This window comes from Hypomesus nipponensis, chromosome 7 (assembly GCF_054491055.1).
Source record: "Hypomesus nipponensis isolate SF chromosome 7, ASM5449105v1, whole genome shotgun sequence".
NCBI classification, from domain to species: domain Eukaryota; kingdom Metazoa; phylum Chordata; class Actinopteri; order Osmeriformes; family Osmeridae; genus Hypomesus; species Hypomesus nipponensis.
The window spans coordinates 12,228,284-12,254,765 of NC_140367.1; the positions used below are offsets into that span (position 1 = coordinate 12,228,284).

The 26,482-nt window shown below is 46.8% G+C and overlaps 1 protein-coding gene across 4 annotated transcripts; it reads left to right on the forward strand.

Moving 5' to 3' along the window:
• The first annotated feature begins 947 nt into the window (after positions 1-947).
• pacsin2 (protein kinase C and casein kinase substrate in neurons 2) lies at positions 948-26,349 on the forward strand. Of its 4 annotated transcripts, XM_084701904.1 has the most exons (12): positions 948-1,084; positions 9,740-9,824; positions 11,295-11,451; positions 11,788-12,023; positions 15,363-15,518; positions 15,639-15,814; positions 16,181-16,301; positions 17,455-17,502; positions 18,380-18,498; positions 22,171-22,317; positions 23,470-23,657; positions 24,200-26,349. In XM_084701904.1, exons 2-12 carry the CDS (start codon positions 9,768-9,770, stop codon positions 24,310-24,312), a joined length of 1,518 nt encoding a protein of 505 aa, XP_084558030.1. In that variant the 5' UTR covers positions 948-1,084; positions 9,740-9,767; the 3' UTR covers positions 24,313-26,349. The 4 variants fall into 4 exon arrangements, with proteins under 4 accessions (XP_084558030.1, XP_084558032.1, XP_084558031.1 ...); XM_084701906.1 differs by lacking the exon at positions 22,171-22,317; XM_084701905.1 differs by lacking the exon at positions 17,455-17,502.
• The last annotated feature ends 133 nt before the right edge of the window (positions 26,350-26,482 follow it).

Here is a 26,482-nt window from a genome sequence, read left to right on the forward strand (position 1 = left end):
ACTTTAAGTATTGTGCTGGCTATGTCCCTATAAATAGGCTGGTAGCCTATGTTCGATTTAGATGTACAGTAACGGTGGGGATTTTTTTCTTTTCTTATTGTTAGTCTGTTTGTTAGTACTTTTATTATTACAATGTATTATTTTTTATAGAAGACCCACGGTGCTGCCTTTGACCTACATTTATATACTGTTGTTTAATTTTTGGGATATTTTTGGAACGCATGTCTCTCTTAGCTAGATGGAATATGCGGTTCATTTTTCGCTTACGAAACATAATCCATTTACCGAAACTTATTTAGCTAAGATGTGGATATTTGAATTGTCATATAAAATATGTACAGATTTCCTGGTGCCTAAAACAACTCCGCATGTATTAAATCACATCTAATCATTGGATTTTTGTGTAAATCTTATTTATATGGATAATGGAATATTTATATTTTTCTTTTAACCAACCAAATACATAACTGAACAGTTGATTTCTTTGCGGGTTAGTTAAATTGGGTGTGGAGGAAAGTGGGCAATGCAGCGTAATATGAGCAGCCTATAGGCTACTGTTCTAAATTTGATGATACTATCCACACCGACTGCAGGTGTGTTAAACGATAGTTTGTTACTGTCTGATTACTGACTGTATCTCGTCTTAACTGTGTCTGTCTTCGGATATTTGTTAAGGGTACGTGCACAGCGTGTGTAGCCTACTCCCGAAATGTTCAGTAAATGAGAATAAGAGATAGTCCTATTAATCTTATAAAAAGTGGACATGAATGGATTATTACAAAATGTGGGAAAAAGTTTGCGATTTAAATCTCAATTGCGTTTATCTTCCATGATTGGCATATAGAGGTCTGTGTCACTATTATCAGATTAAGTCTACGTGTAATCGATAAGGGGTTGAAAGTAACTTTTTCCATAACGTTACTTAGTTTTGGGGATATGACGTCAGAGAGGCGCGCCTCCCCTCAGTCAACCGACCGTGGTGCAGTCCTGCTGCTCTGAAAAAACGAAGGATTTCACCAAGGCTTTTAACCTCATCATTTAACACCTTCTGTCAAGACCGACAAGAGAAGCGAACCTCTAAAAGGTGGGGTAAAAGTTTAAGTACTTACATTTTGGCCATAAACTGATATTACATTTTGTCTCATCCAATATAGTGCAGACTGGATAGCACTGCAAATGTTAACTTAGCGCAACTCTAGCTAGCTACTACAACAACTTTGTAAATAGTCATGAGTTGCATTAAAGTTAAATCTAGCCAGTGTAGAAATCTGACTTGCTGTTGTTTTCGTGAATTACTGGACCATGTGTGTTAGTAGTGTTATGTACACTACCCATGATTGAGTCCAGTCAGAATCAGCATGTTAGCATCTAACACCGGTTTGTCTGATTTGTATTGAAGTAGCTCAACTACTGACTACACACTGTCACTAAATGTTCTAGTTAATAGGGGTTACGGTACCATTATTAGCAAATCATCAACTGGTGTTACATAATTGGCCAAATTCAGTAGGACTACAACCCGATCGATCAACGAAGAGTATGCTGGATTCAAAGCTTCGTGAATCAATCAGGTCGATATTATGACCAACTATCCTGTATTCAGACCCACACCACAAATGGTGTGGGACCATAAGTCTTATGTTCGAAGGACCTGGGCATTTTACAAAAAAAGTTGTACATTTGGGCCAAACTAAGTACGTGATTGCATTCTAGTTTCACTCTAGTCTATTTTTAAGGCAGTATCGCAGTGTTTTCCCTGACTGATCAAGGGCGGGGCACATTTCACAAGAACTCCGCATATCATAGCTGTCGTGATGTCCTGTAATTCTATGTGCCATTGCATTGTGGTTAAAATGTTGTCTCAAAAGAACGTTCAACTCGAGTGACATGTTGTTCTGTTTCACTTGCACACAAAAAAAAAATCATTTAAATATTTATGCTCAGCCAAAGTCAGATTGCAGTGTTCCTGCCAACACTTATATCCCATGAGTGCCAGCAAAACATTGTATTTTGGCTGCACCATATGTGTGCAGGCATCATTTCAACAGTCAGTCATTTGCTGAGCTGCATTCAGTGTACAAAGGAACAAGAGGATATCATATGAAACGGCTCCTATTTAAGTAGTCCTTTAAAAAAACAATTCACAACATTAACATTGAATGCTCTCACAGACTTTCCTCTTCCAACAAATCTTAGGCTGGTCAGCCAATCCTTGAGCAATCATTCAATGAAGTGCAACAGCAGACTTTATTTAATTAGCAGTCTTTCTCCTGAGGTCACCGGTATCAGGAAGATAAAGGGAAGTTAAAGCCTGACGATTATGAAGGCACATGGTTGTGTGTTGTATTGTTGGGGCGAGAGAGGAGTGAAAGCTTAGTGCTGTCTTCAGGGATCTGTGGAAAGAAGATAAAGCAACTCACTATTACACTCCAAGGTAATACAGAGCTGATGTTTTGCTGTGCTGTGCTGTATGTGTTCCTCTGGCTAATCAAATGAAAGGGCCTCCATAGAGAGCTCCATTTGTTCTGTTGTAATCCCCTCTCCCCAACACACACACCTTAGGCTCATTATGTAACCCCGGGGGTTTCCGCTGGAAACCTGGAAGAAAATAAAGAAAAAGATGATCCTGTGATGTCACCACCACCCCTACCTCCCCCCCCCCCCCCCCATTGCCTGTCACGTAATGCAGCGTTTCCCCCCATTATGTCGCTAACGCTCCGTTGGCACCATGGATGGAAAATGCCCAAAAGAGTTGGAACAAACTCTATTGTTCGACACCATCAAAAGACCAAGGGCTTTTTGGGGTGAGGCCGACTTTGGAATGAGGTGGCCGTTTCGAAGTGGAGGGGCCACAGCTGACCCTGAGTGTTGACGGAGGAGTTTGAGCGAAGCTTCGTAGCTCGACGTTCCTCAGCCACGTGAGGCTTCAGTGCCTCACAGGTTGCTAATCTAGGATCGATGGATTGACTCTCTGTAGAGCAGGCCATCCAGTCGCTGTGAGATCAGCAGTTATGGTCGAGGCTGTTGACCGACCATAGGCCGAACGGACAAAAGTGCGTCCAAAGTCGCCGTTTTCCCCTTCGTTTGGGCTATACCCGTTGGGATTTAGAATATTTATAGAATTCGGCTTGGCTACCCTGCATTTAGCAGCTGTTGTCATATTTAGGCCTATCAATGTTGCCAAAAGTAGGGAATGGAGAGAGATCATGTTTGAAAATGAATTTTTTAATAGTATTTAGTTTCAATCACAGGAAAATCACGTTTTTTTTTCTCCTTTCGGGAAGCTTGCTGTTTATGTAAGAGTACCCTACTCTTTGTTTTTTGTTCCCATGACAGAAAATATAAATAGTTTTATGAGGAAACGGTACACTATTGAGCTAGTGGCCTACTCTTCAGTTGAGTCAAGAAAGTTAATTCAAATTGTTTCTTAACCTAATATTTGGCATGTTAAGCAATATGGACGGGGGCAAAGCAACAGGAATTTGTTCTCCATGCATTTTTCCTGAATCGCTTACTGCTTAAATGAGCTCCTAGTTGGACTAAACTCAACCTGTAATCTCATTCAAATGACCTGTGATGTGAGCTAGTGTTTTAGCCTAGTGGCTAGTGTTGGACCTTCCACTGTATGAGACCTCTGTGTTCCTGTTTTTGCTCTCCGACAGCAGAGCGACTTGTCCCCCAGCTTTATAATAATAGAGGAAGTCATCTTTTCCTCGTCACCCAAACCCTCATGCAACCGGAGCGTTGGCACAGTGAGTCAGATCGGGGGGAGAAGAATAGATGGTGTCTTTATTTCTTTGGTGGTGAAATGCGAAAACAGCGGCAGGAGGCCTGCTGCCGGTACAACTCGACGGCGCTTGTTCCGTGCCCTGGATCGGTGTACTGTGTGGGGGGAAGATCGGGGGGGGGGGGGCACGACCGTGCGGCTGCTTGGAAGCGCCGGGTGTCGGTGGCTCCCCGCGACAACCACACGCAGGGAAGTGGCACGCTGCTGAGCGCGGGGCGCACAGACGACTCCTCGCTTTTCGCGAGCCACTTTATTCAAAGTAGCTTACCCTATCTCCTGGACTCTGCGGGCACACACAGAGACACTTGTTCACTTAGATCCATTTCTTTTTCACAGTCCCCCCCCCCCCCCCCCCCGGTCACGTCATACGTCAAAAAACAGACACACACACACACTAACAGACACAGACACACAGCCGGAGGACAAGCATGCTTGTGCCTGTCAGCCCAGTAGATGAGCTCAGTCGGCCGTGGCTGTGGAGCAGATCGTGTGTAGAGAGTGACGGCAGCCATGGTTCCTCTTCCTGTCCCCGCTGCCCTTCCAGCACAGCAGCCTCGCCAGCGCCCCTCTGGAGCCTAAAGAGAACACACCTGAAGCAGTGAATAGGCCGGTGGGGCACGGAGATGTGTGTGTGTGTGTGTGTGTGTGCCCCCCGCTCTCCCTTCTCACAGGACTTCTGTGTAGGGGCGTGTGTGTGTGGGAAGGTGAGTCTGGCTCCATGTCCTGCAGAGCAATGCCCCCCCCCCCCCATCTCACACACACACACACACACACACACACAAAGCAATATCATGAGGAGTAGCATACAGTACTACCGTAAATAGAACCCCCCCCCCCCTTATTCTCGCTGTTTAGTTTTGTTTTCTGTAACAGCGATGAATCCGGTTCGAGCCATTGAATGATTCTCTTGTTCTACGTTTCTAATGTCGTCACTCATCGCTGATACACACACACACACACGCCTCCCTTTTTTGTGAGGTAAGGCAAATGGAGTCTCTGTGTGTGTGTGTGTGTGTGTGTTTGTACTGTGTCATGACTCAAGACTCCCTGTGTCAGTGCACACACAGCGCTGCTCATGTGCTTTTAATCACTGCAAGCAATGCCTATTCTCTCTCTCTCTCTCTCTCTCTCTCTCTCTCTCTCTCTCTCTCTCTCTCTCTCTCTCTCTCTCTCCCCCCTCCTCAATGGTGTACTTTGCTCCTCACCTTCCCCCCTCTCACCTCTTTTCTTCCTCTATCTTCCTTCTTCTTCGAGTTGCCCCCCCCCCACGCACAATCAGACGAGTCACTCCGCCACACTCTTTCCTTCCCCATCCCTCTCTCCTCAGTCTCAACCTCTCTTTCTTCCCATCCCTGACTCCCACTTCTCTCCCTTTCTGTCTCGTATTGCTCCATGCATCCCTTCACTCCTCCCGTCTCCTCCATTCTCCTCGCCTCTCCCTTTTTCTCCCCTTCTGCGATGTGCCCCCCCCCCCCCTCTAGTTTGGCCCTCAGGGGACCGGGACTAAAACGGACACCTTTTCTGTTTTGTTTCTTTGCACTTTATTTGCATGGTTCTTGTTCTCCGTTTGTCGCTACCGTTAATTGGAACCATTTGCTCTACCTCAGTCTGGGTAGGACATCTCTGGTCGGAGCCCCCTGCACTCCTCAGTCGGGTACTGTGAGACTTAGACCGGGCCCGAGTACCCCTCAACATGCTGGTGCTACACACAGACACACGCTCAACCCTTGTGTCACTGGTATGGCCGTGTTAATGGCCACTGAGTATGACTGGGGATATTTTACATTTAGTCATCTAGCGGACGCTCTTATCCAGAGCGACTGACAGTAAGTACAGGGATATTCCCCCCGAGAATAGTAGGGTGAAATGCCTTGCCCAAGGACACATCATTTGGCACGGCCGGGAATTGAACTGGCAACCTTCTGATTACAAGCCCGATTCCCTAACCACTCAGCCATCTGACGCGGGGATATGTTGGGTATAGCTCCACCGAGGGTTGAGCACGCACTCGCACGGGAACACAGCCAGCTCATAGGGCCTCCATTTGTTCGGCTTATCAACGACTCTGGCCTGAACTTCAGTCTAGTGCACGCCGCATTCCAACGCACTCGGTACATATTCCAAGCTGCGTTTCGCCCCCAGGCGAAGTCATATACACCACAGAGCTGTTACCTAAACCTTTCCTCATTTAGACTTTGGATTTTCGTTGCGTTGAGGAAGTCAGACATTTCCCTTGTTTATTTGTGTGTGTGTGTTTTATTCAGTGCAGGCTGGTAGTCTTCCCAGACTGATAGATTTAAGACCCGCAGTCCAGGCCAGCATCCAGCGCCGGGCGAGGTCATGGGGTTCAGTGTGCGTGAGGAAATCCTGGAGGTTGAACGAAATGATGCCTCAGCATCCCTCTCAGTTTAGGACCTGGAGACACAAACCACACACACACACACACACACACACAGGATGATACGACCCTTTTTGGTAGCTCCCAGTCCTCCCAGCTTTTATTCCCTCTCGTGTTCTGGTTCCCGTACGTTGAGTTTGCCGCGAACGGCGAACGCGTGAATTGGACGCGGATTCATATTGACCTCGGTTCACGCTGCAGAAGCGTCTGCCAACTCAGGGACCCGTTTGAGGACTGTCTTCCTCTGAATGCGCGTGTCTAAATGCGGCGCTGCTCAGAGTAGATTGTGAACCTTATATTACGCCAAGCGACTCTCTTGCGTTTAGCGAGAGAAATCCCGTTCGTTCAGTTTTTTTTTTTTTTTACTTGACAGGTTGGCTTTATGAGTTATCTGTTCGCTTCCGTTTGGGACTTTTTGGAACTCTGCTACGAGTTTGACACCGTTTGGAAGGAGTTCACCTTCTCGGAGGGCCTGGCTTTCGCCCTCCATTGCAAGCCGTCTGTTGTAGCGTTGCCATGGCTGCAGTTATCCCAGTGAGAGATGATGGATAGGGACAGCTGAGAGAGAGGCAGATAAAGAGGGAGAAAGAGAGGGAGACAGAGGGAGAGAGAATGACTACTTAATCCTCGGCGATATAAACCAGCTTGATGTCAATGACTGCTCCGGTAGAAACTTGGCCGTGGGTTTTCTACCGCCTCCTCTGGGTGAGGTGTGTGTGTGTGTGGGCTGGGCAGGGGTTAGGGTTAGGTTTGTGTGCTGGGTGCTGTGGGCTGGGCAGGGGCCTGTGCGGACTGTTGTTTCTCCGGGTGCTCCGAACCCAGTGAGCCGAGAGGAGCTGTGCACCGTGCTGACTCCTGAGTCTGCAGAGGAAAGTGCTGAGAGAAATGCAAGGGCACATCATCGATCTCATGAGTACTGGCTTTCCAAAGAGGATTACCCCTGATGGCACTTCAATCTAGAGGCAGCGGTATGCGTGTGTGTGTGGTTTGTGCGTGGCGTGTGTTTGAAAATGAAACACTTGTGCACCACCCTCTTCACAATACCGACCTCTGTCCGAGGACGACTGATGTTCAGGACACACGCGCACACATCGTCCAACCTCTCGAGGCTTATTTTCAGTGTTTCTCCAATGAGAGAGAAACTCAAGTCAGTGTAGCGACGTTGGAAGACGCCAATCTGCCCGCCCCGGCGTGGAGGACGGACCGAGAAGGGGGACGGACGGATGAACGAGAGATGGATGGAGCGGGCGAGTAGAGGAGGGAAGGATGGGGGCCGGGGGGGGGGGCGACACTTGGAAATGGAAGATAGCGGAAGGAGAGCAAGGTGGAGACGAACGGAGGAAAAGAAAAAGGAGGAGAGGAGGGTAGGAATGGAGAGAGGATGAGGGAGAGAGGAGGAGGAGGAAAGACGAACAGAGCTCTGTCTGTCGTTGGTGTTCCGCTGCGACGCCCGACCGAAAGAGACGGAAGCTCCCCACTGCGGGGGTGAGGGCACACGCCACACACACACCACGCCACACACACACCACTCCACACACACACACACGCTCGGCCGGGGCCTCCTCTGCCAGCCTGCAATAACAGTGGTTTCTGTGTGTGCTATGTTGAACGCTGGCACGGTTTTGGAAACGGATGAAGCCACCCCCACCTGCTGTGGAGAGGATCAAGCCACGTCTCACACACAAACACACAGTAACACACACTCTCTTTTCTTTGACATTCCTCACTAACTAATAGTGTTGTTTTCTCCATTTTTTGGGGATCGTTTCTTCTCAACCCTACCCAACACCCTTCTCACTTTTCTTCCTGAAACTCGCACACACACACACACACACACATGACTGATAGATGAGGTGTGGTGACGTTCCCAGTTCTGCATTTCTCTTGAAATGTCACTCGGGGAGAACAATGATGATAACGTTCTGGAGGTTGTCTTCAAAGCTTTCAGATGGTTAGAAGTAAACATCAACGTAACCACAGCCAATTCTGTGGTTAAGTCACTTCTGTCTGTGAAACAAGTTTGTGAAAATAAGTGTTTGTGTGTGTGAGAAGGAGTGCTTGCGGTTGATCATGTGATGGCGGTGAAACAAAAGTGAAACATCTCTCGTTGAGCTGTCTTTGGTCGATACTCTCCGTCTCTCGCTCCTTCCTTCTTGGTCTGAGTGTGACTGCATCGGAGGCGACGGTTGTCCATAAAATCTTTTCTCCTCTCTTTAAATGTCCCCCCTCATCCCTTTTCTCCACGCATTCTCTTCCCGTCTGTTGTTCACCCGTGGTTTCCTTTGCTTTCCTGTGTTGCTCTTTGAGCAGGAGAATAGTTTTTTCCTCCAGTGTCAGTGCTACTGAGGGGGGTGAGGGCAGGTGGGGGGTTAACACCTTGTGTTATCTTTGGATCATTCCGACCCATCGGTCATTGTGACCCACTGTCGTATTGCGACAACTTTACCGCATACAAAAACAAAGTGAAGCATTGTCTTTTAACCGTTGGGCTGTCTCAGGCCCCCCACATTGTGAAGTTTAAAAGAAAATTATTTTTATTTGTTTTTGTGTTGGTAAAATTGGGTAAACACAACGATTGTTCGTTATGAACCTTTGGGGCCCGAAGGCAGCACAAGGGTTAAGGCGTATACTGCAGAAAGAGTTTTGAGAAGCGTCGCCTCAAAGCATCTTCAGTGACTTAAATAGGTGTGCCGCCCTCACGGTATCTGTCTGCGTGTCTGTGGCAGCGTTGAGGTTGAGTCCAACCTTCAAATACTCTGCAGTTATCTCATGATACTGCGTTTCCCCCCAACTGTATTTCTGAGGTAGAGGAGAGGTTCCGTGACTGGACAGGGGTTTTCAATCACGGGGACAGGTGCGTCGGCATGACCGTATTAGGGCATCTGCTTCCTGCACTTCCTCCTTCCAGAACGTTCCGGGGAGAGCCTTCTGTCATGTTTTGGCCTGTTGTCTGTTCATCTTTACTGCTCTTCCACATATCTCTCTCTCTCTCTCTTCCTCTGCACCTCATTCCCTTCCTATTCTTCATCCCTTCTTCAAGAATGAAGGCTGAGGTCCGTCAGTTGTGTCAAACAGAAGAGAGAAGAGTGTGTGTGTGTCTCACACGTGGTTCTTAACTTCTCCACGCACATGTTGATATGACAGAGATGTGCTTCTGCATGGGCTCCGTGCTGCCATTCAGCTTAGAAACTCAACACCAGCCCTCTATACAGCCCACTAGAACAGTACTCTAGAACAGCCTTCTACAACAGGACAGTGGAACAGTACTCTAGAACAGCCTTCTACAACAGTACACTAGAACAGCCTTCTACAACAGGACAGTGGAACAGTACTCTAGAACAGCCTTCTACAACAGTACACTAGAACAGCCTTCTACAACAGGACAGTAGAACAGTGTAACAGACCAGTACTCTCGAACACGCCACACATCAATACTGAACATCCACACAAATTAGTGTGTTTACGGACTGGAATTCAATTGTGTGGCTTCCTCAATTTGATGAACCCCGTTCTTGTGTGTGTGTGTGTGTGTGTGTGTGTGTGTGTGTGTCCAGGCCCTGAGGGACTGAGAGGGCTGCAGCCATGTCAGGCTCCTACGACGACTCCATGATCGATGTCTCCAGCGACAGCTTCTGGGAGGTAAGACATGCCCGCATACTGGATAAGAGCGTCTGCTGAATGACTAAATGCGTACGCGCACCACTCGCTCACACAGACGGACCCAGACCCTCCACCACAACAACACGCATAGCGCATGACGTCAAGCACATTCAATATATAAGCGCCGGGGGTTGGGGAAACTTTCCGTCATCGAGGGCCTTCTCAGACTTCATAACATCCCGTCAAGGGCCACACTGAATGTTGAAGGGGGAGGGGGCTGGGTGCTAGGGGGCTGTGCGGCTTGTCAATCTCTGATTCCCTGATTCTATTATTGGATAGGATTTCCCTTTATCATAGCGAAAACAGCTATTGCTAGTAGGGATGGAGATTTGAACTGATTTCACTATTCGAATAGTATCCGAAATTATTTTCGAATATCCGGATAATCTATTTTATTAATGTGGTTCCGTTATGTAATTAGCCTGACGTGACGCAAAGCATACAGTAAACACATGAACCACCACACATTCTGGCAATAATTGGGACTGTTAAACTATTAGATTAAATAAGGGTTGAATAAAGAAAACAAATGAAAGATAAATTTATTAACATGACGAAAAGACAATGAACTTGAAAAAACGCTGCGTCTTCAGACATAGGCTCTTAATTTGGCGGAAAAGCGATTAGCCTATCATTATGTGAAATAAAAAGTAGGCTACATTGGACTAAATTAAACACATTGGGTAGGCTATCTTCCATAAAAACGAAAGACACACGGAGAAATATTGCATATTAACTTGGATATTAACTTGGAACCGGAATCCTATAGGATACGGTGCGCCACCACACATTGCGAACATAAACAGCCGATTACGCTAGCTCTACATGGCTACTGGTAAGAAAATAAATAAGCCACAACTGCATTAGCCATACGCATTTTTATTCAGGAGCATTAGCATGTAAACATGCTCAGGGGAGAGGCTATAGTACGGAGTCGATTTACGAGCAGGCCGGCGTAGAAAAGACTGCAGGAACTGAGGTTGTTGCGTGGTACTGCTTAGCCAGGACACTAAGCTTCTTGTAGCGCCAAATGAAATGAAAGGAGACTCGCAGCAGAACGCAGGCGTAGCCTACCTTTTTTGATGGTTTTCATCATTTTCTAACGTCACAACTATTAGAATTCACAACATGACACGACGGTTTTTCAATAAAACCTTTAAAAAAAAAATCAAACTATGCTCATAAGTATTCAAAAAAAGTATTCGAATACTAACTTACTTTAGGATATCCGGATATTCGATTAACCACGCCCATCCCTAATTGCTAGTCTCGATCATTTTTTTGGTATTTCTAATTTCGCACCCCGGGACGGATCAAGCTGTCTTGGGGGGGCGCCCACGGCCCCCGTAGGCCGAACATCCCTCATCCCTGATATAAGGGGTACGTAGGGAACACACTCGTGCATGCGTGCACACTGACTACCTCCCCCCTCCTCCTCCCGCCTCCCAGGTGGGGAACTACAAGAGGACGGTGAAGCGCGTGGACGACGGCAACCGCCTGTGCAACGACCTGATGAACTGCCTCCACGAGCGCGCCCGCATCGAGAAGTCCTACGCCCAGCAGCTCACCGAGTGGTCCAAGCGCTGGAGGCAGCTGATCGAGAAAGGTGCCAAACACACACACACACACACACACACACACGCACACACACCCTCTCACTCACACAGACCCTGTTGTCTGACTGGAGGATGTGAAAGGGGAATTGTGGGTTCAGTGAATTGAAGCCAGCGGCTACCTGCTTCTGGTTTCGTGTGTGTGGTCCTGCCGTGCTCGCCTACAAGTGTTTCTGTGCATGTGCGTTTCCTATGACCTCATCACCAGCTCTGTCCGGTAATACAATCAGGAGGGGCTCTCGATGGCTGTGCGTGTCCACATTCGTGCACGTGTGTGTATGCTATGGGCTGAATATTTCGAACATGACACTGTGTGTGTGCGTCGTCAGGCCCTCAGTACGGCACCCTGGAGCGGGCGTGGGGGGCCCTGTGTACGGAGGCGGAGAAGGTGAGCGAGCTGCACATGGAGGTGAAGGCCGCTCTCATGGGGGAGGACTTTGAGAAGCTGAAGAACTGGCAGAGGGACGCCTTCCACAAGCAGATGATCGGGGGCTTCAAGGAGACCAAGGAGGCCGAGGACGGCTTCCGCAAGGCCCAGAAACCCTGGGCCAAGAAACTCAAAGAGGTGGGTCCGTCTGTATGTCTGTTCCTCCACCCAGCCGTCTGTCTCCCCACCCGTCTGTCTCCCCACCCGTCTGTCTCCCCAGCCGTCTGTCTCCCCACCCGTCTGTCTCCCCAGCCGTCTGTCTCCCCAGCCGTCTGTCTCCCCAGCCGTCTGTCTCCCCAGCCGTCTGTCTCCCCACCCGTCTGTCTCCCCACCCGTCTGTCTCCCCACCCGTCTGTCTCCCCACCCGTCTGTCTCCCCACCCGTCTGTCTCCCCACCCGTCTGTCTCCCCACCCGTCTGTCTCCCCAGCCGTCTGTCTCCCCAGCCGTCTGTCTCCCCACCCGTCTGTCTCCCCAGCCGTCTGTCTCCCCAGCCGTCTGTCTCCCCAGCCGTCTGTCTACCCAGCCGTCTGTCTCCCCAGCCGTCTGTCTACCCAGCCGTCTGTCTCCCCAGCCGTCTGTCTCCCCAGCCGTCTGTCTCCCCAGCCGTCTGTCTCCCCAGCCGTCTGTCTCCCCACCCGTCTGTCTCCCCACCCGTCTGTCTCCCCACCCGTCTGTCTCCCCACCCGTCTGTCTCTCCACCCGTCTGTCTCCCCACCCGTCTGTCTCCCCACCCGTCTGTCTCCCCAGCCGTCTGTCTCCCCAGCCGTCTGTCTCCCCAGCCGTCTGTCTCCCCACCCGTCTGTCTCCCCACCCGTCTGTCTCCCCAGCCGTCTGTCTCCCCAGCCGTCTGTCTCCCCAGCCGTCTGTCTACCCAGCCGTCTGTCTCCCCAGCCGTCTGTCTCCCCAGCCGTCTGTCTCCCCAGCCGTCTGTCTCCCCAGCCGTCTGTCTCCCCACCCGTCTGTCTCCCCACCCGTCTGTCTACCCACCCGTCTGTCTACCCACCCGTCTGTTGTGACTCCTCACCACTGGAGGTTGTTAGGTCCCTGGCTAAGCTAGCAGCAAACGGACACCCTCCCAGCGTCACAGTTTCATCACAGCCTTGCCCCATCAATGGGAAACCGTGGCATGTAATCTTCCCAGGCACGGAAACTGACAGAGAGTGGTGGCCATTTTGTGTCAAACAAAGCCCAGTTTAACTGTTGAGATGACATATATACTGTTTATACAGACAGAAGCAGACAGACACAAACACACACTGTGACTTCCAACCCAGAAGGTTAAAACACAGATTTTTTCTTGGGTCGCTTGTTTACAGGACAGGGTTCACCTTTCCTGTGTGTGTGTGCGCATTTTTGTGTGTGGCATTTCTCTTTAAGTGACTTCCTGGCTCTCCGCCCGTTCCTGTATCTGTGATGTCACAATGAGTGATTTCCTGACCATGTGATTGTGCAGTGTCAGAAGGGTAGCCGACAAATCAGTCCAGTTATGTGGGAAAGCTAGTTCATGAACAGAGAGTAGAGAGACAGGCTGGACGAGTGGAGATAAAGAGAGGGATGAGAGATCGGAGGGAGTGAAGAGGGAGAGAAAGACAGTGATTAAGGAGAACTTAGAGAATGAAGAGGGTCGTTGAGAGTATGAAAGTGGAGATGTCAAACTGAGGTGTTTTTGTACCAGAGAAAGGGCTATCTAATCATGTGCTGTGCCCTTACAGCGCGCACACACACACACACACACACACACACACACACACACACAAACAGCAGCTGCCCACTCTTATCAAATTAGAGAGGTGGCCTGTTCGTTCCCTGTGTGCTCTGTCAGACTTCCCTGTGCACTATGTCCGAGACAGTAGAAGCGTGTAGCACTGCACTCATAAGAATGTGTTGACTTGTTACCAAGATGGGAATTTGAATGCTTGTGCTTCAGGGATATTAAAGCAGTTTCTGTAATTAGGGTTCCTCTGGTAGGAGGGAACCTATTGTTTTTGTTAGTATTCAACAACAAAAAATATTCTCCATGAAATGCCTCAATAGCTCAAAAAGTCCTTGACTCAATGTTTTCACATTTGGCCCAGTGATACAACAGGTCACTCACTACTCCCAGACCGTTAATGGCCCATGTACACCCATAGGTGGCGCTACAAGCCACCCCAAAAGTCTATGTGATTTCCCCAGCGCCCCATTACTCCAAAATGCCTGAAAATTGGTAAGCATGCCTTATTTCTCATGGGGAACAAAAAAGCCTCAAGGACCCACAAGGTCCGCCATGATAGATTTTGCTGTACACTCCACATTTGGTACAACCTTCAAAACCATTCTCCTCATGAACCATAGATCCAATTGACTTGAAATGTGTTACAGATGTGTAGAATACATGTCTTTATATAGGGTGATATGGAATAAGAAATGCAATCCAAAATGTCTGAAAGGGGTGTATTTATATAAATGTCCACATTGCCTCAATATCTTTGTGTCAAATCAAATTTTGACTGAGGGTTTTTCAAACCTAATAGTGTTCAAAATGACATCACTCTAAAGTACCATAAACAATTTGACCTTGGTATGTCAAAATATGATTGAATTAGAGCTGTTAGAACTTTGGCCAAATCTAACAATGCTTGCCACAGGAGAAACAGCTTACTTTTTTTATACAGTCTCTGACCACAGCAATTCCCAACATTGAGTATAGCTCAATGGTCTGAGATGGTGTATTGGAAAATGCAAGGTCATAGGTCCAAATCCAACCACAGCCTTTGTGCCTGTCATAATTCGGATTTTCTGTTTAGTTGAACAGGAGGACATCATTCTGACGTTCCATACGCAATTTCACCTTGATATGTCAAAAGGTGACTGAATTACAGCTGCTTAAACTTTGTCCCAACTGACCAAAGCTATTACTCTGCCTTTCTTTATCCTCTTTGCTATGTGTAGCAGAGAGGATAGAGAGGCTGACTTGCAACCACATGCTCTTTAGTTTGAATATCCATCCAGCCTTCAAACATGAAGTAATTTTGCTCTCTTGTTGTCCAACTCTTGACCTTCTACAATGTACATTTGTATAATATTTTGCGGAAGAACTCGCATCGCTGCTTGCAGCTATATTTATTTGTATATATGTATAAAAGGCTAATGTAGCTTACCCTCACTATTACCAACACAGTACAGAATCTGTACTGTTAAAAAAGCTATTTTTCCGACACAGACATTATTTATTTACTAAATCAGTGAGCAGCTAGCTAGCTCATATACAAGCTAGTCAGCTTAAGGGGCCCTAAACTAAACCTTGCTCCTTCACTAGCGTCCAGACCTCACAAAAAAATGAAATTATATTGGACAATCCGGAGCGAGGGCCAGTTTCTTTCACATGGCAAATACTGTTTACCACAAATGTGTGGTGTCTGACAAACGAGTTACTGTATTTGGAGCGCGAGGCCTCAACCTGGACCTTCACCAAGCGGGTTTGTGTGTGTGTGCAGGTGGACACCACCAAGAAGACCTACCACACGGCCTGTAAGGAGGAGAAGCTGGCCACCAGCCGGGAGAACAACAGCAAGCTGGAGAACAACAATAACCCCGAGCTTCAGAAGAAGCTGCAGGATAAGGTGGAGAAATGTCAGCAGGAGGTGCAGAAGGTAAAGGGGCTGTGCGTGCGTGCGTGTGTGCGTGTGTGCATGTGTGTGTGTGTGCGCGTGGAGAGAGGACATACTGTGTGTGTGGTACATAGCCCTAACTGTCCCCCTGTCCCCGGGCAGTCTAAGGAGCGCTATGAGAAGTCTCTGGAGGAGCTGGACAAGGTGACTCCTCAGTACATGGAGAACATGGAGCAGGTGTTTGAGCAGTGGCAGCAGTTTGAGGATAAGCGGCTCTGCTTCTTCAAAGAGCTCCTGCTGGAGGTTAAACAGCACCTGGACCTCTCCACCAATCACAAGTGAGACGCCCTCACACCGCCCGCCTATCACGTCACATGTCGCGCCCGCACCAGATTTCCAGCAAAGCGCATTTCCACTCCTGCCAAGTACAATCGATACTTTCCTATCCTCCCCCCCAAAAAATATATTGTTTGTGGGTGGGTGTGTATATGTGTGTGTGTGTGTGTGTGTAATCAAATCAAAATTAACAATCAGCCAACAGAAATGTAGTGAATCTGAATTCACATACTAAAATAAATAATTCACACACCAAAACATTTGCCCGCTTAGCCCACAGGCATGACTGGGCCCACACAGGCCTGACTGGGCCCACACAGGCCTGACTGGGCCCAGGTGATGCTGACGTTCCCCCTCTCCCCCCCCAGGTTCCAGACAGTCTACCACACGTTGGAAGACACCATCTCCGCCGCCGACGCTGAGGAAGACCTGAAGTGGTTCCGCTCCAATCACGGTCCAGGCATGCCCATGAACTGGCCCCAGTTTGAGGTACGATTGGAGGGAGCGAGGTTAGGAGAGAGGGGAGGTGAAGGGTGTAACCGTGGGTAACCAGATACGGCCGTGAACAAGTAGTGTGTTGGGATGGAGGGAGGTGAGATCGAGAGAAATGTTTGGGAGCGCGGTTACGACAATAATTACTAAATACACTAGAGGGGGAGAGACACTAGGGAGGAATGAAGGGGAGGAGGAGGAGGAGGAGAAAGAGAAAGAGAAAATGAAGCAGGAGAGACCGATGCCGATTGTGTCTGTGAGCGGCGGCTTAGGGAAAGCAAGGGAAGATGTCATTTCACCCAAAAAGGAGAGAGAGCGGGCGAAAGTGCTAAAGAGGAAGATGAAGTCAGAGCGCATGTCAAAGAATGCAAATGTTGAGATTTATCGTTCTTTGGGAAACCACCCCTGAGGTGATATCCTTCCAGACTTCTTGTTCCACTTCTTCAGTGTTTTGTCACCATCTGGTATTGGCTTATGTCGTCTGAAGGGTTAGGACTTATGGTGCCACACAAGACACTATTGTTCTCTGAGTGAGTGTGTTCTCTCTGTAGACCAGGACACACACTCATCACGGACGCTCCCTCTCTCATATACACATAAACACACACACACTTGTACATCGTACATCTCTCACACGTGCGCACACACTTATATGTACACTACACACGTATCCTGTGTGTATATACTGTACGACACACACACACACACACACACGTAGAACCTGTTTAACAAGTTTACAAAAAAATATATCTATGCACAGACCGTTTGCATATACCTGTCCCCCAGAAAGCCGTGTGAATGTCAAAACACACCCTTTGTTCTCATATCTTGGGGCTCTATTGGCTTCATCCCCAGCTGTTGTGTGTCAGCCGTTCTGCAAAAAATGAATATTTTTCTTTTCTTTCCAAATATCTTTTCCCACCCATTCCCCCTCCCCTCCAGTCATCTCTTCCCACCTTCTGTTTCTTTGTAAGCTGTGTTCTGAAAGCAGTAAAAGCAACCTTTTTAAGTTCTACACAAACCACAACTAACACTTTTGATTTAAATAATTGTATATATTATTTAAATCCCAAGATATTTCATTTTCTTCATATTCTTTTTTTGTAATGTTGGTTTTGTCCCTACTAAACCCCACCCCCCTTTTTGACAGAATGTGGACTGCTCCAAATCCCGCTTCCATAAGAGAAGGTCCATTGTAGTGAGTTGTGCATGGAAGGACTGTTCTATCACTGCATTGAGGTGTGGGGGGGGGGGCCTCACTCATGCAACTCTTAGTTTGTGCTTTGTGTGCGAGGCGTGTCATTTGTGTTCAACTTTAAACCCTCAACTCAGGATTGCCCTCTTCAAATTCATACCGGCAGAACTAAGGGAACACACGCGCACACTCACACACAAACACACACACACAACAAGGCTCTCTCTTGTTGACCAATGGGGTGGGGTGGTTCCAACCTCCCTCATGCCCACAGGCTTTGAGGCGGGATGTGGACATGGGTTTACTTTTCTGTAGATGTCTGGATGTCATGAAGCTCTCTCTGGGTATAGCTCTCTCACGCCCCTGTCCCCCTTCGGAACTTTCACCCCCCACGGTGACCTCTATATGACCCTTGCCCCCGCGGCGAGTCATGTTGAGACTGACGTGACCTTGACACGTCACTGACCTTCTGAGTCACCAGTCAGTCACGTACGGTACAGACCTACCGCCTCGCCTCATGTCAGGGCTAGCTCTAACCTAACTGCAGCGTTTGGTGAAGGTGTCGAATGTTGCTCTTCCCTGTCTTTTGTCTGCATGGTGATGGAACACACACACACACACACATTGAATTTTACGATAGGCTCCCTATGCTATCATTCCACTGCCTGGTTGAAGCTTGAGAAGTCTTTGATTAGAGATGGTGGGTGAATTTGGTTGGTCGCTCGCAGCATCCATTTTCTGGAATGTATTCTTGGTGTCAGTTTGTGCAGTGCAGTGCCATTGACATGGCTGTATAGACGAGCGTAACAAGCCCGTATCCAGAAAAGCTCACTCTTTAGTCAACGAAAAACATGTAATGAACATTGTGTGCGCGTCACAGGATTGGTCCATAGACCTGAATCGCAGCCTGAGCAGACGAGAGAAGAAGAAGCCCAATGATGGGGTGACACTGACGGGCATCAGCCAGACCGGAGAGCAGCAGGCTAAGAGCAGCGGCAGGTAACCACACACCCACATGCACAAGCTCCTGCGCACACACGCACACACCTGCACGTGCTCTTACTCAACCCTGCGCACACACACACACTTATTCCTACTGATGAAGAAAGTGTTTTGTCCGTCTCTTCATAAACGGAGTGACTAAGTTCAGTTGAGTTCTGGATTTTAATAAGTATTTATCAATCTGCAGATTGGGAGACAAAACCAGACCTCTGACAATAAATGACAACACAACACCAGGCTTAGGTCTCAATCATGTCTCTCTCCGCTCAGAAGGCCGGAGGACCATCTTTTATAGGGCACAAGAATGTAAACATAGATAGTGACAGTCAGGCAGTAATGACGTTACAACAGTCTCAGAGAAAGAGATTCACAGCTCCCAACACATGACCACTCAGACTAAAGAGTTCAGAGTTGGAGCTCTCCTTGTAGTCATGACAAGGAACATTTAGCCATGACTTTCTCCTGATCTCGAACATCTATTAACCCTGACACATAGACACAATCTACTCTTATTAATAGCAAGCTTACATGAGAACATACTAACTAGTATCCAATGACTAGATCTATTGATTAGTGAATAATGTAAGCACACAGGAAATCGCAATTTCTTCCACACTACCTATACACATTCCTTCATACACGCACATTTACATTTAGTCATTTAGCAGACGACTTACAGTAATTACAGGGACATTCCCCCGAGGCAAGTAGGGTGAAGTGCCTTGCCCAAGGATACAACATCATTTGGCACGGCCGGGAATCAAACCAGAAACCTTCTGATTACCAACCCGAATCCCTCACCGCTCCGCCACCTGACTCACTTGACACCTGACACACACATCTCACACATTCACATCTTCTGTAAAGCTGCAGTTCATATATCAGCTATCCAAAATCGACATGGCTGCTAAAGAGTCCTTTGATATGCGTGCATGCACACACACACACACACACACAGTTTGAAAACATATGAAGAAAAAAGTCACAGGGCTTAATGAAACAATGTAACCCAAACATGCACAAAAACACTGACATACTCTTCTAACTTAAACATCCTCATGCGTCCTGGATCCTATAGCGGTCTTCTGCACTCTCTGGCCCTCCCTCAGTCAGGAATGCTCAGAGAACTTTCCGAACGCTCACTCCGGAGCAGCTGCCACGGCAACCGTAAACATTTGGGGAAAAGCTTTTCATCAGCTTTGACTTCCTCCTATTAAAAGTGCCAAAATAAACGTGGAAATATGGATGTTAATATTTCTATGATGTGTCGATGATGGATGGTCACTGTGGGGAAAGCCCAAGTTTTCAAGGTTTTGCTGAGCTTACCTGTTCAGTTAATGCATCATCACCCCTCTGAGGTGATCATGTGGCTTCAGTGCTGGTCTGGAACTAACACTAGCAAATAACAGTATCTAACTGCTAGAATCAGAAATGTTATTGTGACATTGGAATGAAAAGACTTGGGAACAATGGAAATTATTCTGTTCTTTTGAAATGCCAACATTGTAGACATTTTGATATTATTTGGGATACAATTGGCTCATTCAGCGTTGAGCCAATTGTACGCGTACAAACGTGTAGAAATGTCTGTCTAGAAAGGGTTTGATAATATTTCTACAAACGTCCATAGTACACCCGAGGCAACCTGGATTCAAAAGTATCAAATTGTGTAACGCCCAATGAGAGCAAGAAGGATTTCTGGAGTTCAACCAGGTTGTTTGAGTAACTGCTATGCGATTGTTGTTGGGTGGTATCTTTCCAACCTCTTGCATTCCACACCAGCTTTGTAATTAACGGTGCCCTCGTCATGTGGAGTGATTGGATGTTGGACACACTCCTACCACAGTTCAGAATCAAAACATCAACCCTGTGTCCATGTGTATGTGTGTGAGAGGGTAAAAAAAAAACCGTAATCTGTGGAATGTGAGGAATGGAAACAAATGTGACCTTTGACCTCAGTAGGTTTGCGTTCCATCAGCTCGCTGCTCGGCCCACATAGGGGGTACGTTTGTCTGTCAGTCCTACACATGCACTTCTGCTGGAGAGTAGTGTGTTTGTCCCTGGGCACACGATGCAGCTTTCAGTGTCTACTTACAGGTGACCGTCGAGCAGCACAAAGGAATTTTTCATGCGTTCATTTTTTTACAGCTAAACAAAGAAACAAATTTGTCAAATCAACATGCGTCTATGATTTGAAATGTAAAACAAAAAACGTTCGAAGTCGTCTCTTAGCCATAGTTTAACCTTCTTATCTTAATTCTGCATTCCAGTCCCAAACTCGCTTTCCTGGTTTCAACCAAACTGACAGTTTGCCACCCCTTGAACCCTTATATTATATATATATTTGGAATAGAGAGGGAAAACATGGTCTGGCTGACAACTATTGTCTTTTGCATGGCGAACCGCTCAAATATTGACATCTCCTGCACAGTTTACATTTTGAGTTCCGTGTTTTGTTGGGAAACGTCACTGAATTGGATTTGACGTTGTTTTTTTTATATTGGTTGCATAGCCCTATTTGTGCCAGGAAAACTATTGCTGACTTAACTGTTTCGGGACGTTTTTCGGCACGACTTTCTTATACAAACGTTTTTGTGCAATAAAATGGATTTGCTGACATTGTGCCAGCAAAAGTTGCATTACTCCCGAGCGAATGTTTGGTGTCGCAATTGATCGCGGGTGGGGGATTGTGTCAACTTTGGGAGCGTTGTGTGACTCTGTCAATAAAGGTGTTGAGAGTTTGTCCACAGCACAGACATGTTGGCGGGCTGATATGTAGCCACGGGGCCTCAGAGCAAATGGTAAATGGACTGCATTTCTACAGCGCGTTTTTCTACATCAGCGCGGCACTCGAAGCGCTTTACATTTTGCCTCTCATTTACCATATCTGGGGTTTTCAGACAACAATGCCTTCAAGCCAAACTGTTCATATCTAGACAGCTAACCCTTTTTTTCTTTTATTTTGTTCTTTTTTCTTTTATTTAATTTTTTTACTTTCTTGTCTACCAGCATGGTTATAGAGCAGCCGGACTCAAGTTGCACGTAAGACGAATGCAGCCGAATGTGTTTGAGTTATCGCCATGCTGTAAGAATCACCTGTTCCCTGGGGACAGGTTACACTCGGGTCTAACGCCCTATCTCCCCCCCCCCCCCCCCCCCCCCTGCTGGTGTTTCTGCCCTAACACATGGCATCTGATGTCATACCACTTCATATTGTCACAATCAGTGACGGCTACTCTGGTCTGTCAAGGATACCAAGTGTGGCTTTGTCCTGTTCCGGGTGTTGTGTTGATATGTCATCATGTCAGTATCATTGTCCTAATGTCTGTTGCTATCCCATGTTACAATTGATCCCATTAGTTTACATGGTTCAACCCACTGAGATAAAAAAAATACTTAGTGCCCTTGGTCAAAAACGTACACATGCAGTGTCGTGGCAGCCATCTCGTTTAGGGGCTAAATTCCGACCCGAAAACATTCGAATAAAACAAGACAGGAGAAACGCATTTGGACTCTTAGACAAAACTATCACTCCAATGTTCCATGTCTATGGTTTGACCCTCTGGCACAGTCCCAGACAGCGTGGTGTGTGTACTCACAATATGTGTGTGTGTGTGTGTGTGTGTGTGTCACGACCATTCTCTTCCCCCGTGTTCCCGGTACCGTCAGCCTGACGGTGCCTGCTAGCACAGCGCCTGCGGGCTCCAACCCGTTCGAGGACGACGAGGACGACGAGGGGGAGGAAGAGGCCACCGTAGAGGAGAGGACGTTGGACAACGGCAGTCCTCTGCTTGTCCGAAAAGAGGAAGGGAAAATGTTGGTGAACAGGAGCCCCCGGCACCCCGAAGTGCCAAGAGCACTGCCGTCTCTCTCCCTCTGCGTTTCTCTCTCTCTCTGTCTTCCTCTCTCCCTCCCCTCTCCTTCTCCCTCTCCCCCTCCCTCCCCCTCTCTCTCTCTCTCTCTCTCCCTCCCTTGCTCTATCTCCCTCTCTGTCTCCCTCCCTCTCTCCCTCTGTCTCTCTCTCTGTTGGGTGTTCACTCTGCATGGTTACTCACTCAGTGAACAAGCACACAAGCCCAGTGTGTGCTTTCATCACTCCTAACTGTGCAGAACTGTGTGTGTGTGTGTCTAAGTACATGCATGTATGTTCGCTGTTGTGTGCTTTCAGTCCAAAGTGTACATTGCAGTCAGAACTGATGTAAGCGAGGCACTCGATCAGGGAAACCATCCTGATTTCTCTAACCAAAATGTATTATGTTAAATTCATAAAGGCACCAGATAGATACGTATGAGAAATGTACAGAGTAAGGAGCTGTATTTGATGTGTGCACAGGTCTGACTGCAATACAGCTATGAGTGTCTGTGTTGATGTGTGCTTGTTTCATATTTTCTCTGACTTGGCGTAGCAAGTCCTGGATAGTTTGTATCTACCTCTCTCTGGTGGTTCAAAGGTGGAAGTACACCATGCTTTTCTGGAACAGGCTGGCCTTGGTCTGACTTCCCTGACTACTCTGTATTTGTGTTTCCTCTGTGTTCCATGCATGTGCTGTCATTGCGTTGCCATGGCTTACATAGCGTGTTGTCTCATTGTGCCATCAAAGCAACTCACAAATCAATTTAGCCAAAATGGCTATGGTGAAACCACAGCTTGCCTCACCCAAAAAACTCCTAGTTGTCGGGCATGTTTGTTCTCCTCCAGACTTTCTGATTGGATGGAGAAAAGGGTGAAAGATACGCTGGCAGCTTGTTTGTGTCGGGGCGGATTTGGAAATGCGTTTCGACCGTTTGTGTGTTTCCAACTGTACTTTACTTGGTGTCATTGTACGGTATTCCTTCTCTAACTCTTAACTTTTTGTTCCTGCTTCCTGCATGCTGGATCGTCCAATTGGTATCCGAGAAGGGCAAGATTGACACGAGTGTTTTCCTCCCCTCCCACGCTCTGATTCGTTCTTTTGCGTGTCCTTCCAGCGCCAGCAGCATGGAGAAGACACAGGATTGGTCAGACGAGGAGACGGGCGGGAACCCTTTCTCCACCGACACCAATGGCGACGGGAACCCGTTTGAGGAGGAGCCGACGTCCCCGCTGGTGTCGGTGCCGGTCCGAGCCCTGTACGACTACGAGGGGCAGGAGCAGGACGAGCTGAGCTTCAAAGCAGGTGTGTGTGTGTGTGTGTGCTTTATAAGAGACGGGGCGGGATGAGAGAGGAAGGGAGAGAGACGGAACAAGCCAATCGGATAGCTCACTACCACTGAAACGTTCTGAATCAGGACAGGCTAGAGAAGACGGGGGTGGGTGTTGGCGAACTGGGGAGTTTCATGTGACTTGTAGTGAGCAGATCTGAAAGAGAGTGATGTGGGGATCCCCACGTGAGCGAGAGACTTTTTGGACCCGTGCTATGAGTTACTCGCCCCACCAATCATCCCCAGACTGCTCACACAAGTCAATAGAATAAATAGAATCAAACTTTATCGTTCATGTAGGATGGACGTTTGGCGTCAGCTTCCACTAAAAAGATCCTAGTGACAGAAATTCTCTATTTGCTAAATCAATTCTAAGTGAATACATTTACTCAAGAACAACCTGTGCCACTGCACTAAATACTGAGACAGTCTGTTTAAACATCAAGGTGGATGAGGAGGAGGAGGGGGGGGTGAATCAGCTCCCATTCTCCAACAAATGTCCCTCTGTGCACTACAGGGGAGGAGTTCATCAAGGTAGGAAACGAGGATGACCAGGGTTGGTGCAAAGGCCGTCTGAAGGGAGGGCAAGTAGGCCTCTACCCAGCCAACTACGTCGAAGACATCCAGTAACGCACGGGGATCCACCAGAAGAGAAGGAGGAACCTGGATGAACAAAGAGGAGAGAGGGGAGAGTAAAATGGGTGTGGATTGTGAGTTGGGCACAGCACCCCTGCCTGTCACTCTCACCCCCTTGTGGTAGAGACTGGACCTGCAACGGCTTTCTTTAGGATTGGGGCAGATGAGGGGTTGCAGATTAACGACATCACCTCCAATAGCATTGGTCTCTCAATTTCTCCCATTTATAGGTGATGTCTCACTATGACCTGGTCATTGTGTCTTAAACGTCCATTCAAGCTGTTACAGAACAAAAAGTGGTTTAATATGTTATCCTACAAAGTAACAATGTATATGTATAACTAAAATGTGCTACACCAAGTGCACATTTGAATCCCATTTTAACAAGTCTTTGGAGCAAAAGGATAGGCAGACCACTTGCTTAGTTTTTTCAATGTTTCTGAAACCGCTTCAACCATTGATTCCTTCATTTATTTTCGATTTATTAGAATAACGGATAATGAACTGATTAAACCAATCAAAATTGTCCCTGTCCAAAACTATACATAGTACAACCATGTTTGGTATGTAAAGTTGGACTGTGGAAAAGTGTCCGAAAATAGGTTGAATGCATATTGGTGGTCTCTTGGTTTCTAATGTTTTTGGAATTACCATTATGTAGGTAAAATAGAATCATGCGAATTATATTTTTTTAATACTGGAATCTACAAACTTATTTGGTCCTTGGCTTGATCCCAAAATTATAGGTGCCAATTTTTTCCCCCAAGTATCACTCGGTTAAATAACATCAAACTCCTACTTTTGGGGAGTCTTGACAAGTTATTTTTTAGTTAATTTTTGTACCTTCTTTGGTGAAGTATAAGTGTCTGATACCAATTCTCTTTATTACTCACAACTGTTTTATATTTGGCACCATGTCAGTGGATGTTATCCAGTTTCAATGCTTTTGTTTTTTTTGTTTTGTTGCCAGCTTGCCTCTGCCCTTCACCTTAATCTGATTGTACACTCACTGATTGTATCGGCTCACCTATTGATTGTACTTGTGTTTGCAGATGAACTTCAGTATCTGTGACACTCACCTCACTGAATAACTGTGCCTAATCCTGTACTCACTCAAATCACTTCACTTTCTCTTAGTGGCCAATGCGTCTTTGAATATCATTTGTTTTCTTTTTTGCTTTTTAGTTTTTCTAGTCTGAATGTTTTGGGGGTAAAAGGTTTCTCACTTGAATCTCAGAGTTTTATCCAAGCTTGCACTGGATGTCAAATGCAAAGTTTTGGAAGAGTATTCTTCGTCCTCCTTTGAATACATTGTTACAAGTTATGCAATAATAAAACAAAGCTTGTATGATCTTCACATGTGAAAGATTATAATGGGAGGAATTTTTGCATGTAAATAGAAAGACGTAGGAACAACGCATAAAGGAGGTTTTCATGTGGATTTAGTTACAATTCGATGACTGTTAATTTATAATATGCCTTAAGAACTTTTGTTGTTTTTGCTTGTTGGACAAAGGCTGTGATTCTAAAAACCATTTGTACAATAATTGAATGTTTTATGGCAAGTGTCATGCTGTTTTGTTACGTTTGTAAATATATCTCTTATTCCCCCTAACTCATAGGGCCATATAGATCATTTACCAATTCATCAATAAGATGAAAATGATCTCAGTTATTTTTCTGAAAATTATTGTAGCAAGTATGGGAATTATTCATTCATACATTAACACAACACAAACCATTTCAACCACCAGTTTATCAACTATTTCATAAGAGGAAATGTTCTTGACATATGAGAGTATGCTATAAATGAGTTTATTACAGTGTACTTACGGTTGATGTCCTGGAAATATGACCTTTATTAGATGCCTGTAGCCACTCGAGCAATAGAAAATGTGATAAAATGTTTTGCCATGTGATTCAGGACATGTCAGTAAGACAATATACAGACAGAATATTTACTTGCACAATTTAGTTTGTAAATTTTAGTCCAAAACAGGAAATAAAAATATATTAAACACAAATATAAAAGATTGTAACAGTTGTTTTGTCAAGTACATTTTGAGATTGCGCTAAATGTGAGGTTGACTTCATTACCCAGTGATCTATGCGCCACAGTGACAGTGCTGACCAATCAACAGCCAGAACAAATCGGTAATCCTCT

What these genes read in the sequence shown, in the direction of transcription:
- pacsin2 (XM_084701904.1), top strand. Translation starts at nt 9,768, where the DNA reads ATGTCAGGCTCCTACGACGACTCCATGATCGATGTCTCCAGCGACAGC. An exon ending in CCAGCGACAGCTTCTGGGAG is followed by an intron (nt 9,825 to 11,294) that starts GTAAGACATGCC and finishes CCCGCCTCCCAG; the next exon opens with GTGGGGAACTACAAGAGGAC. An exon ending in GAGGCAGCTGATCGAGAAAG is followed by an intron (nt 11,452 to 11,787) that starts GTGCCAAACACA and finishes GTGCGTCGTCAG; the next exon opens with GCCCTCAGTACGGCACCCTG.